The 18,339-nt window shown below is 46.1% G+C and overlaps 1 protein-coding gene across 5 annotated transcripts; it reads left to right on the forward strand.

Annotated features, from left to right (window-relative positions):
- The first annotated feature begins 13,495 nt into the window (after nt 1-13,495).
- Fbl (pantothenate kinase 3 fbl) lies at nt 13,496-16,638 on the forward strand. Of its 5 annotated transcripts, none has more exons than XM_077687653.1 (4): nt 13,496-13,651; nt 14,649-14,764; nt 14,832-15,841; nt 15,901-16,638. In XM_077687653.1, the coding sequence occupies exons 2-4, from the start codon at nt 14,707-14,709 to the stop codon at nt 15,952-15,954; spliced, it is 1,122 nt and encodes a 373-aa protein (XP_077543779.1). In that variant the 5' UTR covers nt 13,496-13,651; nt 14,649-14,706; the 3' UTR covers nt 15,955-16,638. The 5 variants fall into 5 exon arrangements, with proteins under 5 accessions (XP_077543779.1, XP_077543778.1, XP_077543780.1 ...); XM_077687652.1 differs by lacking the exon at nt 13,496-13,651 and adding an exon at nt 13,744-13,799; XM_077687654.1 differs by lacking the exon at nt 13,496-13,651 and adding an exon at nt 13,806-14,035.
- Nucleotides 16,639-18,339: the final 1,701 nt, after the last annotated feature.

Raw genomic sequence — 18,339 nt, forward strand, 5'->3', positions numbered from 1 at the left:
CTATGCCCTGCCCAGAATTCATGCGCTGCCACAGAACCAAATGGCTCAAAAGGCGCCTGTGAACCCACGTGGCGCACTCACCGGTGGGGCGCACAGGGTCGTGCTTTTCATGCACGAGTGGAATTGCTGCGAGGGATGAAACCTGAGCTAGTTGGCCTCAACGTCGTCTAGCCAAGACGAAACTGTGAAGGAGGAGAGCGCTGCGGTTGTGGGCGAACTGAACAAGACCCAGTGTCTGCAGCCCTGGTGGGACAGCAGCAGTGCACCCCGCTGTCCCACTTTTGGGGGGCACAAATTTGGGCTTATTTTCTTTCAGAAATTTCCATGATGAGCAGATTGCATCTAAGACGACAAGGAAACAATAGCGTCTTGGTTATCGTGACCTTAACAACTACATCAATCTGTTCAGAAGGCTGACACAATGTGCAGCTCTGCTTCTACCCTACTGTGCTTCTATGACAAGGAAAAATCAGTTATGGCTGTGTCGGCCCCAAGGAAATTGCATTGCACTCCATAATGTTGTACCAGTCTTGCCTGACATGTTAAGTTGCATCACCAGTACCTCGTCTTTTCCAGTGCCGTGCTTGGCATATTTCAGGTCATAATGCAGAGAAGAAAAAAAAAATATGCACATTGGCAACCATTCCAGTAACTTTGCAAGAAATGAAAAAAATTAAGCATGCAAGAATTTGACATTTGGAAGGCATTACAAAACAAAAGGTTCCTTATTTTTGGGAGGGCAGTGGAGTCGACATGGCAACTGTGAATACTACAAGCACTGACTAAAAACTTCAGTTGTACAAGTTGAGTGCACAGGAACGGGCAGCATGTGAAGCCCTTTTGCAGGATTAGTGTGCCATTAAATCACTTTGTTTCACCATAGTGATGCCTCCATTGGTGATATGCTTGCTCGTAGCCTTCTCTTGATTTGTTTTAACACAACCACAAGGCCAGCTTGCTCCGATGCCTGTCTGTCTGTGACACAAGTCAACTCGTCAAAAGAGCTCGTCCACTGTACGACTTTTGACGAGTTCACTTCTCAGAGTTGTTGCTCTTGACACAGTTTGCCACAAACCCGACATCAAGGACTACTGTCTCTTTTGTCTTATTTACAGTGGAATCTTGTTGACGTCTGTTCATTTCACTGGGAGTTCTATTTGGTGAGGAGTCCAGTTTTCCAAGTGGTTCTCATTTAACAAGGACCTGCTGCATTTTTTATGCAGCTGTTTGTCCATGCCCTATGCTGGTGCATTACGTGGCTAAAGGAAGCACATTGCCTGGCTTTGTTTGCAACCAGCATAGGGGTATAGAAGGAAGTGGGCTGCAATGTGAAGAGGATAGCAGTCAACTAGCCACTTGTTCACATATATATACACACACCCAATACATAAACAGTTTTAAGGATGTCTTAGTAAAGCAAAACTTTAATGGCATAAAAGTCAAGCAACAGGTCGCAAGGAAATCCTACTTTTGGTCATCATTGTATCTTCAATGACACTAGCATCATTTCGTAAATGGTACACATGGTATAGGGTATGCAATGATAAGGTGCCATTCATCTGCTTTGCTTTCTGGTATTGTACACTGCAATGATGGAAGGTACATGGAACAGAAGAAAGTTGTGGTGAAGGGGCTTCTCAACATACTGGGACAATATTTTGCTGGAGCCAAATCATGCAAGAAAAAAAATCACCCAGCATAATTTCTGGCTAAGAGTGCTGAACTATCAGCTCAGAGGCAATATCACAAGCTGTTATGGACAAAAACATGGCTGCCCTAGACAGGAATAAACATAAACAAACGAAGTGAAGAACATTCAACTGCCCAATATGCTAACTAATCCACAAAGACAAACTGTATACTCTCTTCCACGTATTTTCTACGCTGCTTAAAGGTACTGTGAAAGCAACATACTATAACTTCGCTTTATTCGAAAGATTGAGCAGCTTGTAACTAGCTATGATTTTGGTCAACGAGAAATGTTGGTGCTATCATTGAGGAATTAGTGTTTGAAGGAGTAGATTTCGAACTACCTGTGTTCTGCGCCACTTGTGATATGGCAAAAGCCCTATGAAGTTCTTGGTGGAGCAGCCAAACACTGCAAGTCAGTGTGCCGATTCAACGCCGTCGTGAATCACCCGGAAGTTTGGAATCCCTGATCAAACATAGCAACATGTGGCAGGGTTGTGAACCTGTGCCACGCAACGGTACTGTGAAAGCTTGAATTTTGAACATCAATAATTCGAACTGTACAATTTGCTCTGGCGAGGTTCCTTGAAGTCCATGTATGAAAATCCTATTAATTCAACTCGAAGAGGTGCCCCCCCCCCTCTGCGATAATTCAAACTACGCGCGACTGCATTAGCGGCTTGGTGCCTGACAAAGAACCAGAGAAATTTACCCGCTGCCTACACCAGAGGCTGTGCCACCTCTTGAATGAAAAGAGTAGGTAAAATCAAGAAAAAACAATCTGAAACCCCTATTGTGAATGTCTTGGAAGACTTATTTCTTGCGGACTGCGTCAGTGTGGACACTGGTGCAGTGTTGTATGGTGCGCTGGGAGATAGGGACATCATTTCTCAGGCCATAAACACGCAACCTGTTAAGTCCATTTTATTTGAAAGATGTGGTGTTTTATAGTGCTACCAGCACTTGTCCGGCTGCAAACGATGCTTTATTCACTGAGAAATTAATCAGTTTTAAGTTAAATTTTTTATTCTCCCGCCATATTGTGTGTTTCGTAACGTCTGTGGTGACGTAACCAGGATAGGTCTTCAAAAGAACGTTAGTGTGCTGTTTAGTCTGCAGCCAGGAACGCCTTGTTTACCATCAGTCCTGCTAGATGGCGCCACCATACCACTCAGGACTGCTGTTCACCTTTGCTTTGTTTCTGACTGTATTTGCAATTGGCTTCTACTGCATTCGCTCGTTACAGCAAAAATTACTGGCTGTTGCCTTGAAGGACAAAAGGCGGTCTGCAATCGCAGACTTTTTTGAGCATCTAAATGTCGACATATCCTAATGCTTCCCAACCACTGTTGTTATTCACTTTCATTAGTTTGAACTTTCACTAGTTCGAACTGAGATGGCTTCCCCTTGCAGTTCGAATTAACAAGCTTTTACAGTATACCGTGAACCTTGTTCTTTCTTCGAGCAATGAAAGTGACCACAATGGCACGACACTGATGCACGAGTTTTCTTGCATTACTACTTGCAACAGTTTGTGGCTACAAAACAGTTTTTATTTAGAACACTGAGCTCCTGCTGAAATCGCACAGCACTATTTCCATAAGAAAAGGTTGGTATCAGCCAATCATGCAAGTGAGACACATGTCGTTTCAAGGTAGTGCTTGTTCAAGGTAGTTGTTTGTCCGAAGTTTGTGTTCAAACTGGCAACAGCGTTATTCCGAGAAGGCAATTATTTGATTGGAGCAAAGTTGTATGTTGTCTTCATGGTCTCTTTAAGAACTATTTGCATGAATATAAATAACTGTCACATGTGCCTGCCTCAGAAGGCACACCTGCTCTCACCAGTGTAACTTTTGGTTTTATGTTGGCTTGCAACTAGGCTGCACAGTCGTAAAGAAGAATCTAGTGAATTACTGAATGCTTCAGCCACTCAAGAAACTGTGCTTGTTCAGCGCACTTATAGAAATAATTTCAGAACAAAATGGCAAGCAAATCACAACCATGAGGGAAAAATTTCATCTGGCAGCACTCCAATCTTGCAGCTTTTTGCATTGACTCTGAGCAGTTTGTAGAAGGATGAAAAAATGGCCCAGTTTATTGAGGCCTGGTGTCCTAGTTCTCTTCCTTTGCAAAAAAACTGGAAGACTACATGGCTCCCACCCTGGAAAACGAAATTCTGCCTATGCGTTGTCAAATTTGACGGATCAGATTCTTATGCAAAAGCTGCAACTCTGGAGTAAAGCTAGTATCAATGGGTCTTTCTCATCCTAAATACGTCTTATCAGTTACGTGAGATCACCTTTTATTATGCCCACCTAATATAGTTGCGGGGTTTGCTATGTGGCAAGTTTATGCAGCCACTTTTTATTAGCAAATTGATCTGGCAGCTCCTATTTCCCTCTTACATTTTGTGTGCCCAGTAGTGGTTAAAGACTAAAAAATTGTGGCTAATCCTGCATATAGGGACTTCACGGCCACCAAAAAACAGACCAGTCTCGTTTATGTTCACATATTCCGGATGTAAAATTTTCGGGAACAAATAGCTCATTACTGACTGACACATGTTCTGCTAGTTGCCAGACCTGCTCATAGTGCATCTATTTATACGTACTATAAAGCTAAAATAGGAACATGTTTGGTTACACAAGTTAACAGCAGCGAAAGTTGCTCTGTGCCCTATCACCAACCGACTGTTCCTCTGCACGGCGCAGAGTCCGTTCTGTTACTGCAAGTATTATTGGAAGCACAAAAAAATTCCTCTCGCTTTGAAGCCATGGCTTCTTTATCTACTGGCACAAACGCTGCCGGCTTCTTTTCTGCTACTCAGTGTTTGCATCTCTTTGTTCGCTTTTTTTTTATCTTGCGGCCCGAATCAAGTCAGCAAGCAGATTGGCACACACCACAGTCTCCATAGAATCGGGGTTCGGCGCAGCTTGTGCGCACCTGTTCTACTTATGAGCCATCACTTTCACGTGTCACGCGACGTGATGCGGCACATACTATTCTACAACTTTGAAGTTTGCAATTCATAGTTTTGTGAATTTTGTGAAGCGAGCACATTAGCCTATCAAATCTCCCAATTCCTGGCCAATATCCCAAGTGGGTATGTGCGAAAAGCAAGGGACAACCACAGAGACAGGTTTTGTTCCACCGCTGGCAATATGTGGAGATCGTACGGCATTCCGTAAGCCCTGCAGTTCCTGTGCACACCCAGCACCATCTACTGGTTCGCTTGGAACAGCAACTGCGAAAGGAATGCCACTGTTCAGCCTTGGTAGCCTAGGGGTAGAATCGCAGCTTTTGGAGGGAACGGCATGGGTTTGATCCTCAACAGTGCTAAGCATTTTTCTTAGTTTCAGTTATAATTTTCATAGCTTCACTCAGTTTTCAGTGTCTAAAATGATTGTTTTCTGCTCGTTAGGTCATGTTAGGTTACCTTATGTTCCATTAGGGAGAGCAAAGTAGTGCCAGACGCAGCATTTTTTGGCGCAAGGCTGGTGGACGTCACTTTTGCGCACCGTCGGAGGGCACTCTGGACAGAGCCTTTTTTTTTACTTAAAAATGTTCTCTTAACTCAATTTTACGCATTCTTTTCACAAATTAGGGCGGCATAGCATCTTTTAGGTCGGTTAAAAGCAGGGGGCATCATACGAACACATTTAATTAATGTTCTGCATCGAACTGAAAAAAATTCCAAGCTTGTATCTATCCCGGAACGGAATATCATGGAGAGAGTGCAGGGGTAGTGCGTTGGGCTGCTGCTGTGGATACCCAGGTTGAAGTGCCATCGGACTGGACGTGTTTTTTCGCTTACTCTGTACAGCGGTGGCCATTTTTGTGACTGGAGAACAACAATGGTGATTTTTGAGGATGACAACAATGACTTTTGCCTTAATAAAAGCAAATGCAAAAAGAAAACCACTCAACACAGTGTTTGTGCAAGTTCAAATTTTAGTCTAACTCGGTGAGAAAAGCACATGATCTCCCGCATTAGGCGCTTCGACGGAGCGATATACTACACGGGCTGTTGCCGTTCTTAGCTTGTACCCGACTATAGGAAAAAACACAGTAGGTTGCAGCAGTTGCTCATATAATTGACTACTGCTAATGCTGTCTTTACAACATGAACACTTCTGGATTTTGCAATGCTGCATACGCTTTGGAGTATTATCACTTCAACGGAAAGCGGTTTACCATATGATCGGGGGCAACATGTATGCTCTGGTGGCCCAACGTACAGCGGGGGGGACTCAAACTGAACAAAAAATGTTTATTTGACATGAACAGCTGACATTTCTTCAGCACGTGGTGAACAAGAACACAATGTATGCGGCACATTTTTGTCCATCCTATTTGCCTGTTTTCACACTAGCGCAGCAATGCTGTGCATGAACATGGTCCTGTGGTTTCAGATGGCCTTGAGTGCTTCCTGAACACGAATCTTTAATTTGCACTCGGCATTATTTGTTGTACTTTTAGGATGTACTAAGACACCTGCATACTGCAAAATCTACGACGTCACCACCTGAAGGAAGTGAGTGATCGAAATGCCTCACTTAGTGGATGATCACACTGCAACAGATATTGCATCAAAAGGACAGAGTGAAACAGCTGGCCGCTATCATCACAGGAGGCCTTCAGCGAAATTGTTCCCAGGTTCTGGCGAGCTTTTATCTCAAAGGGAAATAGAGTAACAGCAAAGTGGCGAAAGAATTGAGGTCAGGTCTTCAACATATTAATTACCCTGTTTCATCTTTTTCAAATTCTATCAATCAAATTGATCGATGTCATCCATTCTGACATCAAAACTGGTGTGCGCGAGGTATACGGAGCACAGCCAGCCCCTCCCCCACAAGAAAACGACCACCTCTTTGCCTTCACCTTTCAACGAGACAGGCCCACGGTTTCTATACCCATGTACAGGTACGTTATTACATAAGCCACTGACATATATTTGTTTTTTTACTTCACCTTTACATCTAGTGCGCTTTGCTTTGCAAATGCATGAGACACCACCCATGTCTCGATCACGGAAGTACCTCCCACGACAGTCATGTTTAAGCCACCCAAACTCGAAAATTTTGATCTCTACGTTTGCCACTCAATTCGCCCGCCCGGCCGAAAGTATAAATTGTTTAAGAAAAAGTATATATAGGCAAGGCCATTTCGAACTACTAAAACAACCAACATGGCTATAGATTTTCACTTTATGCAGCGTCAAGGAAACGTCGACCATGTTTGAGGCACGATGTCAGCACATAACTGACAGAAGCAGTGTTTTTTTTTATTCGCAAAGCTTTATATAGCTAGGCGAAAGGACAATTCGGTGTTACCGTGTGTCCCCCTCCAGCATAACCCCATGCACATGCGCAAAAAAAAGAGAAAGGTTTGAGAGGAGTTGGCGGCAAGTGGAAAACGATTGGCTGGGTTTATAGATGATGTGGCTACACTTTTGCATCTCCCTCCTGACACTGGTAAGTGTGAACGCTGTATCAAAGGGCGTGAAACAAGGGCACTGCACATTAACCATCTGTATGAAGTGCATGGGAATATTTTTTTTTTATTCCAGATAATAGCTATCTAGTTTAATTTTAGAATCCAGAATATTACAGCACTCCATAATCACAAAGGGCCATTGGACTTTGACGAAAATTTACATACATTCGGGCTACGACCTCTTGGATGCATGAATGAAACTTGTACACACAGAAAAAAAACAGGCGAAAATCTGCTTATAATGTAAAAAATAGCGTTCCTTTCGTCTACCCGTTTTGTTTCGTCCTGCGCTCTGCCTAAAATAATGGACCAACTGGTTAAGTAAAGTACGTTGTTGGGCTAGCTGGTCGATCATTTAAGAGATGTATAGCGCAAAAAAAGACAAAGGACAAAGAATGCACGAGAACAAACTGGTTCATTTCCGTTAATGTTCGAAAGGAAAAACGGGATACTGTATACTGATACATTTTTTTATTTAGGAATGCACGGTTTTCACAAAAGAAAATGAAAAAAAAATGCATTAAAAAAAAAGGAGGCAAGCCGTGTGCTCTCCCACCAGACGAAAAAATTGAATTAAGAAAATCGTTAGAGAATTACCACGAAAGAAGCTAGAGGGGAGCGAAAGAGCCCGAGGTGGGAGGGGAAGAGAGAAGGGCGCGTTGCTCAGAAAGGGGTGGCAGAAGGCTATCGTCTCTCCACAACATGGTGCTCCATGCCCCGGGACCCTTCCTCCCCTGCTGCCCGTTTCCTTTTTTGTGACAGGCTGTAGCCCTAAACAGATGCTTGTGAGTCACAGTGCAATAGATGGAAGCATAAATCATGAACCAGTGTCATAAATGATGTATAAAGGGGTGCAGCAGTGCACCATGGACCCATCTCTCCTAAGTGTGAAAACCACGAGGTGGTGGTTTTCTTGCACCAGACAGGCTGGCCCGTGCCACATGCTTTGCACAGTCTACCATCGAGCAGCCCGCCCTTTTCTCGACAAGGGAGTCGCCAAGTGCTGCAAAGAAAGTATAGGTTTGCGTTGTTGCACATTTGCTAAGAAAAAAAAAATTACAAATACAACACCACTTTTCAACTAATCAAAGAGTACACGCAACTTTGGGGATCACCCATGCCTCGATCATGAAAGTGCGACTAATCCTAATTGTGTTGGCCCTTCGAGAGGCTTCCCATGATCTTCACCCTCCCCCCTCACTCAGCCAGTGTCCTTTCTAGGGATGCACTTTTGCTAAATGTGTACTTTTGATGTCAACGAAAAAATGCACTTGAAGCTATAGCAGCTCAGGAAAAAAGACTGGCAGAACATGGTATGGGAGATTCATTTCAAATGCGATACATTTCTTCGAGACACCCATATGATGCATCATCTGGCAGTCGTGTAGTGGCCGGGAAACAAAGAAGGAGCTAGGGTCTCCTGTAAGACTGCAGCAGCAAATCGCTTTGAGTACAAGGTGCTCAGCTGCACTAAGCTGGTATGACGACCCTCATCGAAGAATAGCACAGCACTTGCATTATGTGCTCAAGTAATTACACTGAAGGTGAGGTATCCTTTCTCTTTGTGTGTACAAGGGACACAACAAATACAAACAACAAAACGCACAGCCTCCAGTACCTGCGGAGTCACCTGGCTGTCAGGCTCACAAGCACTGCACATGCGCTGGTCATCCAGACATTTGAGAGTACGGCCTGCCATTAGGTTAGACGCTTGTGCAGTGGAGCAGTGCTTTTCATTTACTTAGTTGTGAATGTCAACAGCATGCACAGCTGAGCAAGAAACAATTAAGCTGCAGGCCCAACCCTTTCACATCTGACAGTCTATTTTTCTTGCGGTGTCGGGCAGGACTGGCCTGTCGTAATCAATATCCACACACACATGATGCCGTCCTGATGAACATTTATTCAAAAGCGGAGCGAGAAGTTAAGTGCAAGGCTATGGTTGCTTTTTACTTCCTCCTACAAATACAAATGAAACGTGCAAAAATAATATCTTGATTTGATATATGCTGCGGACTGAAATTTGGTTGGTGGTGCAGCGGTGTTGAAAGGTGCTACTACATAAATACGCAGCATCCCTCCGTTGAACAGGCATTCGATTTAGCAGTATGCCGTATTCTCAAACAACCCAGAAACCTGCCCATGCAGTTTCTTAATCCAGCAGCCAGATGGCACACCATGTATCGAAGGCTGTCCATACCATTGGTTGTATTTCTTAGTATCTCCTAAACATGACAAACGTGCAAGCTACCCAGGTTATAAAAATGTGCTATCACGGCATTTTTTTTCTTAAATGCTGCTATATTAAGTGGCTGTTTTGACAGAGCATCGACCATAAAAATCTGTTGTTGTGGCTTTCAGATCAATTCCATTAGTTCAGGTCGAAGAAATGCCCGATTGCCTACATTCAAAATATTAAAGCCCATTCAAATTACTGGTTGGGTGGTCCTCTAAAAAATGGCGCATTGCCTCGCAGGGTATTGGCCACGGTGCTAGAAATTGTGAATGTAGTACCTAAAGGCAGTACCTAATGTAGTACCTAAATGCAGCAAGGTGCCGCACTATAAAAGTTGCAATGATATGCCTGTGGCAAAACCCCCTCATTTGTAGCACTCAAAGAAAGGAGGACACAGCTGGATTAAAAGTGAAAGACGGCACCCGCAAACGGTGGTTTCCAGGTGACGTAACCTAGAGGTTCTTCTAACAACCCTTCGCTGTCGAGTTCCCCAGTTAGACGTACTTTCATAGGTCTCGTCTGGCTCTAACAGCTCTGTGCAGCTACTGCAATGACAATGAGCCTGCCATTTTTCTAGGTCCAGAGACGGCTCCTTGAGATACTGCTTTGCAGTCTGGGAATTGCCATGTCAATGCTCGCTTTACTTTCACTCGGGGCTTCCAAGTCGGGGGTTCTGCCGCTGGGATATTTACTCTGCCCCTCTGAGCTCTCTGAGCTTCACTGAAAAGACTAGTCAAGTCCCACGATTACTGCCGCCGTTTACTCTGGCCACTTGTGAAATTTCTTTCTATTTATGCATTCTTTGTTTCTTTTTAATTCAATTTCATTTTTTTAACTAAATAGTTTCGCTCTTTAATTTATCTTTATACAGCACCCCATAATTAGATAAAATGTTTTTCTTTTTACGACCAGTGATGATTGGCCAATCCCCCGATTGTACATATGTGCCCTACTAGAAGGAACAAAAACAAGAACGTTGCTGACATGGGAGGGAACTTGCGGCCAGATAAGAGAATTATGCCTTTCTCGTTCAACGCTAGAAGGTGCATCGGCAGAAGTCCAATAATCTGTGTTGGTAAAAATTTAACGAGTTTGCACTGAGCACGAGGTCGCGGGTTTGATTCTCGGCCGCGGCGGCCGCTTTTCTGATGGAGGCGAAAAGCAAAAACGCCCGTGTGTACGAGATTTCGGCGCATGTAAAAGATCCCCAGGTGGTCAAAATTAATCCGGAGCCCTCCACTACAGTGCGCCTCATCGCCTGCGTTGCGTCAGCGCGTTAAACACTGCAATCAATAAATATTTATGTTTCACGAGCGAGAGCTCTAGCAATGAATGCAGCAATCAAGCAAAGTTGGATTGCATGAATACAGAGTGAGCAGTGAAACTCGCCCTCAATGTAATTACGAATCAATGGGGACAGTGGGCTATAACCGGGTGATCCAGAAAGGTGGTCGCTAAAGGATCATGTAGGTAACACGAATGAAGTGTCACTCTCCTTTTTTTAACAGGTATCCATGCAAGACAACTTGTGTCATGCATTGCATCGCCTGCATTTAATTGCATTAAATGCAGCCACTTACCACAGGCTCATTACTTAGATGTACTCTGCTCTGACGAAGGGAAAAGTGATCACATTCCTTGGACCCCAAAGCGAGACGGGAGGGGAGGAAGAACGTGGCACTTAGCTTAAATTACAAATTGCAATTTGTACAGTCGAACACCGATATATCGAACTCCAAGGGGGTCGCGAAATAGTTCGATATATGAAAAATTCGATATAAAAAAATATGGGCTCTGAGACCTCACCTATGGCGGACGATCACTTACCGATCGTCGCATTCAAGAATGACAACTAATTCCGCACTCACAACGCAACAGGACGCTTCATTTCCGTGAAAAAAAAAAATCGCTGATCTTGGCCTGCTTCTTCGTCATGGAACTGAAATTAAAGACGCTGGTCTCGATCTTCTCGAGGCTGCACAACTAGAAAATTCCAGCAGTACGCTGCGCCTTCGCACACCATGCACAACACGCACGCAAAAGAACAGCGCGCACGTACCACAAGAACTTTGAAGGTAACAATTCCAAGGCTCTCTGAACGGACTCCTACAAAGCGCTCGCGATTGTCATCTCCGAGAGAAATAGTGATCTCGGAAAGGTGCGGGACAACTCGCCAAACAGCAGCAACAGCAGCAAAATGCAAAAGAACGAGGAGGCCGCCAGCGCCTTCGTTCCCTCTTCCCTTTCCCGAGACGACATCGGGGGAAGACAGACCCAGAGAGAGAGAGAAAAAAATCTCTTTTTCGGCAAGCCGAGGAACGTACGCAGCCGCAAAAAAAAAAAAAAAAAAAAAGAAAAGGACGTGCGCAGTTGGGGCATCCCTACCTCGCACTGTCACATTTTCCGAGCGTTCGGGCTTGTGTGCCTTGAGAGATTTAGCATACCGGGCTCCGTCCGCTAACGCTACGGCGGCCGGTAGCGGGGCCCGACTGGGCAAGCGCAAATTCGTTCCGGTAGGGGGGATTAGTCGATTAGTTCCGCGAGCCAGTCTTCGCCATGCCCGCACATTCCTCCACATCCTCCTCAACCTCAATCGGGGGTGCAGCGACAGCCGAAGAGCACCTTCCAGCTCGCGCGGCGTTCGATATACCCAATGTCGGGAAAAATACGGTTCGATAAAACGTACGAATTCCCATACTTTTACACAGAATTTTCAAGGGGATAATTTATGAGTTCGATATAGACAATAATTCGATATACCCGTGTTCAATATATCCGTGTTGACTGTATAACTACACCTTCACCGTGCAGCGTTCTTGGTCCTCCAGGTTTTCCCATGGCCAGTAACTGATACTTCTTTTAAACTGCCCTCAACAGTTCTTGATGTACTGATCGCACGTCACATGCATTCACTCATTGTGATTCACCTTCGTTGCTTTGAGTGTGGTCAAATAAAGGTGCGTCTTCTCTGCAGTCCACATCTTATTCATCAAGGGAAAACACCCATGGCGTACTCGGCGATTGTCTTGATATTGTTGCAAAGCTCTAAGTGCTGAAGCGCTTCCACCCACGTACCGCCCCTCAAACGCAAAAGGGTGTGCTGAACGGCTTTTTTGTTGGTACACTGTAACTTATAGAAAACAGCTCAGACGTTGGGGCTAAAGAAGAAACACACAACACAGGCGTTATGTTGTGTGTTTCTTGCTTAGTCCCGTCGTCTGCGCTGTTTTCTTGAAGTTCCTCAAACGGTTTCTTTTGGCTCTTCCATTCCTCCAGCTTTTCATTCGTGACACAGGGCGATACCCGTCTTCATACTTTTGGCCGTAGGCGAGACAAAACACCGTCCCACAAGCAAGCTGCCGGGACAGCGGGACCACAGCCGCAAAACCAAAACATGTCGCCTAAATCGGGACCTCTCGTCACATTACGACTGTCAACCTGGTAGCGGCATGGACACCATGCATGCTCCCTTTCTCCCTGCATGACAAACCCTCGTTGGCGAGGACGCTCTGCCTTGCTGAAGATGCCCGTCGACTTGCCCGCCTAAATACAATCATATAACCAGAGAACACATAACTACGTGGTTCAAATCTCGGGACCGGCAAATTGATTTTATAAACACCACTGCGCATGCGCAAGCAGCAACATAACCAGATAACCGCTTGATTTTTTGTTTGTTTACCCCTGGTTTGTCTGCAAGGATTAAGGCATCTTTCGATTATGTACTGTAGCACTGTCGGCACTGTAGCGACTGTAGTGTCTGTAATAAATTTCAAGCCGCATGAAACGCGATAGCGGCGATAAGCGAGCCCACACACGAAGGTGAGTTTCAACTAATAATGCAAATTTCCAACAGCACATTTTGAATTTACCGTAACCAATAATTGCACAAAACACGCAGGTGAGTTTCAACTAAAAGTGCACGGCACATTTTGCATTTACTGTAACCATAAATCAAACAGGCTTCCAAAGTGCCGTGAAAAATTGTTTTAAGTTTCTCAGTTCTCCTGTGCACATTAAACTAAAATTTGAACAAATAGGTAAATTTTTACACGTTTGACATAGCGTCGTGCGCGTGCTCTACGGCGCAGGGTGCGGGGTCATTGCGCTTGAAACACACTTCGGAAACGACAACATTGTAGAAGCAAAAAGGACTGCACGGAATGTTCATTAAGCATGGTCGTAAGCATAGAGTTTGTCGTAAGTACCGGTACGCTCAACACAATAATTGTAAGTATTAATTTTTGCCTAAACAAAAATATAAGTGGTTATTTAATATCTTTTTAATGATTCAATGTTTTTTCTAATCTTGTGTGCGGGGCGCCTAGAAAATGGTGGCTTGACTTTTGTCGTCTGGTTACAGTGAACTAGCAGTCTGGTAAGATGTGTCAATTAAGACACTTCATTTTCACTTTAGCCCGAAACTTAACTTTCGGTTGTGTGCACGCTAATAGGCTTCGTATTGGCTTTGTTTTGACATTTCGGCGCATGAATTCTGATGTAGTGTAGAGCAGACCCCGCGCGAGCCTCTGGGCTGAATTGGTGAGGGTGCATACGTAGTGCCTACAAGGAAACTGCTGCTGAAAGATTTTATTCGCTTGTAATCGAAAACAGGTGTGTTTCTGTCTCGCTTCAACCGCTTTGGACGCGTACTGCGTATCCGAACTAATGTGATAAATGGTCGAAGTTGATAGAAAATACGTGGTTTGTGCTATTTGCAACTCAGGGTGGCCTCTTTAGACAAGGGAGTCACTTGGTGAGGAAGTACTGGTGCTGATGGCCACGCAGCGTCTGCATTGTAAGGAGGAAAAACCTTGAAAACTCCAGTTACGTCACTGTGTACAGCCTTGAGTGCTGCCCCACGTGGCCTGCGGGCAAGCATCCATCTGCTACGTATTTTTTTTGTTTTTCCCACAGCTTGAAGCGGAAACTTTTTCCTATCCCAGAACTAGCGAAAGGTCGCGCGATTATTCGCCTGCGTCGGGCTGCCCGAGGAAGACGTGCGGTATTCTTTACTTGGCGGTTTTTCCGGAACGTCATGAACCTCTCGTGAGCTTCACTCTGGGCTTCCTCAGTTCGGCGGACTCGTGCTCTTAATGAGTGAATTCGATCGGCTAGCAGACTTGTGTGCTAATCGGGCCTGCACTGCCTTATACTACGTGGCGTGTCGTTGACTTGTGCAAGTGCAAAGCGTTGTTGAACGCGGTGCCAACTGTTTTCCTTTCAGTGGCTGGCCAACGGCCACTCCGGGGACTAGGCTGGATTCGGATGGCAGGAAAGCGGCCATGGCCAACGTAAACGGGGACGCGACGGCTAGCGCCCGGGTGCCCTCGCCACAACCGCGTGAGTATCCGGCTACGCTGACCCGATGCGAGCGCTGCAAACTCGAGATTGCCCCTTTTGCCCCCAGCTATGCCCTGGTTTGGCATGGACATTGGAGGCACCCTGGTGAAGTTGGTCTACTTCGAGCCCGCAGTGGAGGATGGGCCGGAGACGGCGGAGGCCCTGGAGCGCATCAAGCACTACCTGAAGAAAAACGCCGCGTATGGCCAGTCCGGCAAGCGGGACGTCCACCTGCAGATGGACGGCGTCGAGGTGGGAGGCATCGAGGGCACGCTGCATTTCATCCGCTTCCCAACGAGCGAGATGCCCCGCTTCTTGGAGCTGGCCAAGGCCAAGGGGATCGCCAGCCTGGCCTCCACCGTGTGTGCCACGGGGGGCGGGGCCCACAAGTTTGAGCACGACTTCCGCACCCAGGTGGGCTTGGGGCTGCACAAGTTTGACGAAATGGACTCCCTGATCCGAGGCATCCACTACATGGAGGCACACAACAGCCGGGAGTGCTACTACTACAGCAGTCCCATGGAGCGGTGCGTCAAGATGCCCTATGACTTCAGCAACCCCTACCCGTACCTGGTGGTGAACATCGGCTCGGGGGTGAGCATCCTCGCCGTGCGGTCGCCCACTGAGTACCACCGTGTGACGGGCACCAGTCTCGGAGGGGGCACCTTCCTCGGCCTCTGTTGCCTGCTCACGGGCTGCGAAACCTTCGAGGAGGCCATTGAGCTGGCCCAGAGGGGGGACAGCACCCACGTCGACAAGCTCGTGCGCGATATCTACGGTGGAGATTACCCAAAGTTTGATCTACGAGCCGACACTGTGGCTAGTAGCTTCGGAAACATGAACTGTCGGGCCCGGCGGGAGGCTGCGTCGCGGGAGGACCTTGCTCGTGCCACGCTGGTCACCATCACCAACAACATTGGCTCTATCGCCCGCATGTGCGCCATCAACGAGGGCATCGCCCGCGTCGTCTTTGTGGGCAACTTCCTGCGGGTGAACCCCATTTCGATGCGCATGCTGGCATATGCGATGCAGTTCTGGTCCAAGGGCACGCTCAAGGCCCTCTTCCTGGAGCACGAGGTGAGCAGTGGCCGGGTGGCGCGTCCTCCGGGGGGGAAGGCTCACCCTCTCTCCCGCAGGGCTACTTCGGTGCCGTCGGCTGCCTGCTGGAGCTGATGAAGGCCTGCAGCTAGCCACACATTCCACGCTGCTCTGGTGCGGCATGTTCCTGTGATACGAGCAGCCCTTCGCCGAGAGCTGGCCTGGCTGGACGGCAGCCCAAGGAGGGGGGGTGGTGGCTACGCCCTGGCCACTGGTGTGCGATGAGAGGCGGCGGCCGCCAAGTGACGGCGTTGGTGCCAGGCCTCAACAGTGGACAGGTGCTCTTGGTCAGCACCCGGGCTTTACAACTGCATGAGGCCCTTCAGGGAACAGTGCTTTTTGAGTCTCCCAATCTGACATTTTTTGTACATTGTGGGATGTTATAAGCCCCAAATAGTATTCCAGAAGATATTCTTTTGACATAACCTCTTGGTCTGCATTTTAAAGACTGCTTTAGGAATGGTCCTGTTGTCTGTTTCATACTTTTATAGCACCATTTTCTTTCATGGTGAATTTTACTTATCAAGAAAAGTCGTGCCTGTTGGGGTTTAGTTGAATTGAGTTTTAAAGATGTTTGTGGTCAGTTATGCTTACATGGCTCTCAGCCTTGTGCTACCTCTGAGAGATGTGGTCAATCATCCTTGTGCAGAAAAAAGAGAGCATCTTTCCGAGACCACAGAAGTGTTTTTTTATGGCAGCAGTCATGAATGACCGATCAAAAAACAAACATTGACTATTTGTATGCATACTCAAAATAAAAGCAAATACAGCACAAATGTTTTTGTCAACTGAGACGCTTAAAATCTCTTGCAGTGCACATCTGCAGTAAGGTTTCTCCTGGCTGTGGTCGAGAAGGGGGAAGCCGAGCCTTTGAAAACTTGTAGTACAATAGCTGCATGCGTTTGGTGGTGCCACCGATACCTGCGTTCGTGCAGAAATGTTTCTGTGCATATTGTTGTTCCAAAGCACCCGTGCATACAATATCCTGGCGCACGTTATTCGGCTGGTCTAAATTAATCTGTAGCTATCCAACTACTCTGCCTCGTAGCATAATGGAGAGGCTCAGTTTGAATGGTGAACTTGTTTGCCCCCTTGGGCATTCTCAAGTTGCTGGCCCTGTGATTGCTGCAAGATAATAATCGGGGATTTGCTTTTCTCGGGTACAGATGGGCAAGTTCTGGTACTAGAGGAATGCTGGGATTGTCGGAGCCCTGTAAAAATTGCAAACTGTCGTTGTTACAGTAACCCATTGCAAGATACAGTACATACCTGTTTCAATCAAACCCAGTTATACTGAACAGATAATGTGTGCTGAAAAATTTGTCAGTATATCAACTAATTCAGTATACCCAACCCCGTAAATAATGAAAAGAACTTTTGTCCCGCATTCATTATACAGTGGAATCTCGTTGATACGATTCTGCTTATCCCTGTGAGGGTCGAATTTTTTCGCCAAATGCGACCCCCCGGGGTCGATTTTTTTATTGCCGATTTAAATTGTTCGGATGAATCTATTTCGAGAAAAAATTATTTTTTTTTAGGGTGACCATAAAGTGACAGAAAAATTGTTTATGTTGTTAAATATATGTGGTTTATTCATGAGTAACACAAGAAAAATTTTAAATAAAACCGAGAGAGTAACAAGCCGGTACCTTTTGAGCTAATCAAAATCAGAAAGACATCAGTTTTGCGGGCGCGAAAAGGGGGAAGCGCCCAGAGGACGATACGGTCGATACCGAAACCAGCCACTGCGCTCACGGGCGCGCGCGGCCGGATGCGGTAGCGATAGACGGCGCACCGCTCATAAAATACAAAAAAAAAAGGGAGAAAAGAGCCTCGTCAATTTCGCAGGCGACCTTGGTCTGTAGCAAGCGCAAGAAGCGAGAGGTGCCCAAGCGCCAGGTGGGCGATACCCAGCACGCCCCCCCTTTAGCGGATGTGCAAACGAGAGCCGGCGCACTGCTGAAGTAAATCATAAAAATATTAAAAGAAGAGCCATCGGCGCACGAAAAGAAATTGACGTATTTCCGAAGTGTGGCAGCACATGCCAAGCAAGAGAAGTTGGTCAAAAACGCGCTTTTTAAAGATACAAGCAATGCTGTACATGTACGTCATTGACCATTTTGAAAGTGTTTGCTGATGCTGTACATGTACGGCCGTGACCCTCAAAGGGTTCATTTGTTTTTCGGCCTAAAATGTTTTTCTTTTCATTCCCGGCCATTGTCCCTTAGAAATAATGCATTTTCACGTGTTTAATACAATCATATTTTTGCCGAAAATTTGATAATACGACCGCGAGAGTGGATCTTGATCGACATTTTTAGAAATCTTGCATTTATTCTTCGGTATACTAGCTCAAAATGCATTCCAACATGACATGGTCTGCACGTTGTTTTGCGGCAAAAACATCGCTGCCAGGCGTCTCCACTAAGTCTTATGATGAAGATACGGCAGGGAATGCATCACTTGATCTAACG

This window comes from Haemaphysalis longicornis, unplaced genomic scaffold, assembly GCF_048455015.1.
Source record: "Haemaphysalis longicornis isolate Haplotype H1 unplaced genomic scaffold, Haemaphysalis longicornis Haplotype H1 scaffold_1, whole genome shotgun sequence".
Classification (NCBI taxonomy): Eukaryota; Metazoa; Arthropoda; class Arachnida; order Ixodida; family Ixodidae; genus Haemaphysalis; species Haemaphysalis longicornis.

What these genes read in the sequence shown, in the direction of transcription:
- Fbl (XM_077687651.1), top strand. An exon ending in GGTGCCCTCGCCACAACCGC is followed by an intron (nt 14,765 to 14,831) that starts GTGAGTATCCGG and finishes TTTTGCCCCCAG; the next exon opens with CTATGCCCTGGTTTGGCATG. An exon ending in CCCTCTTCCTGGAGCACGAG is followed by an intron (nt 15,842 to 15,900) that starts GTGAGCAGTGGC and finishes TCTCTCCCGCAG; the next exon opens with GGCTACTTCGGTGCCGTCGG.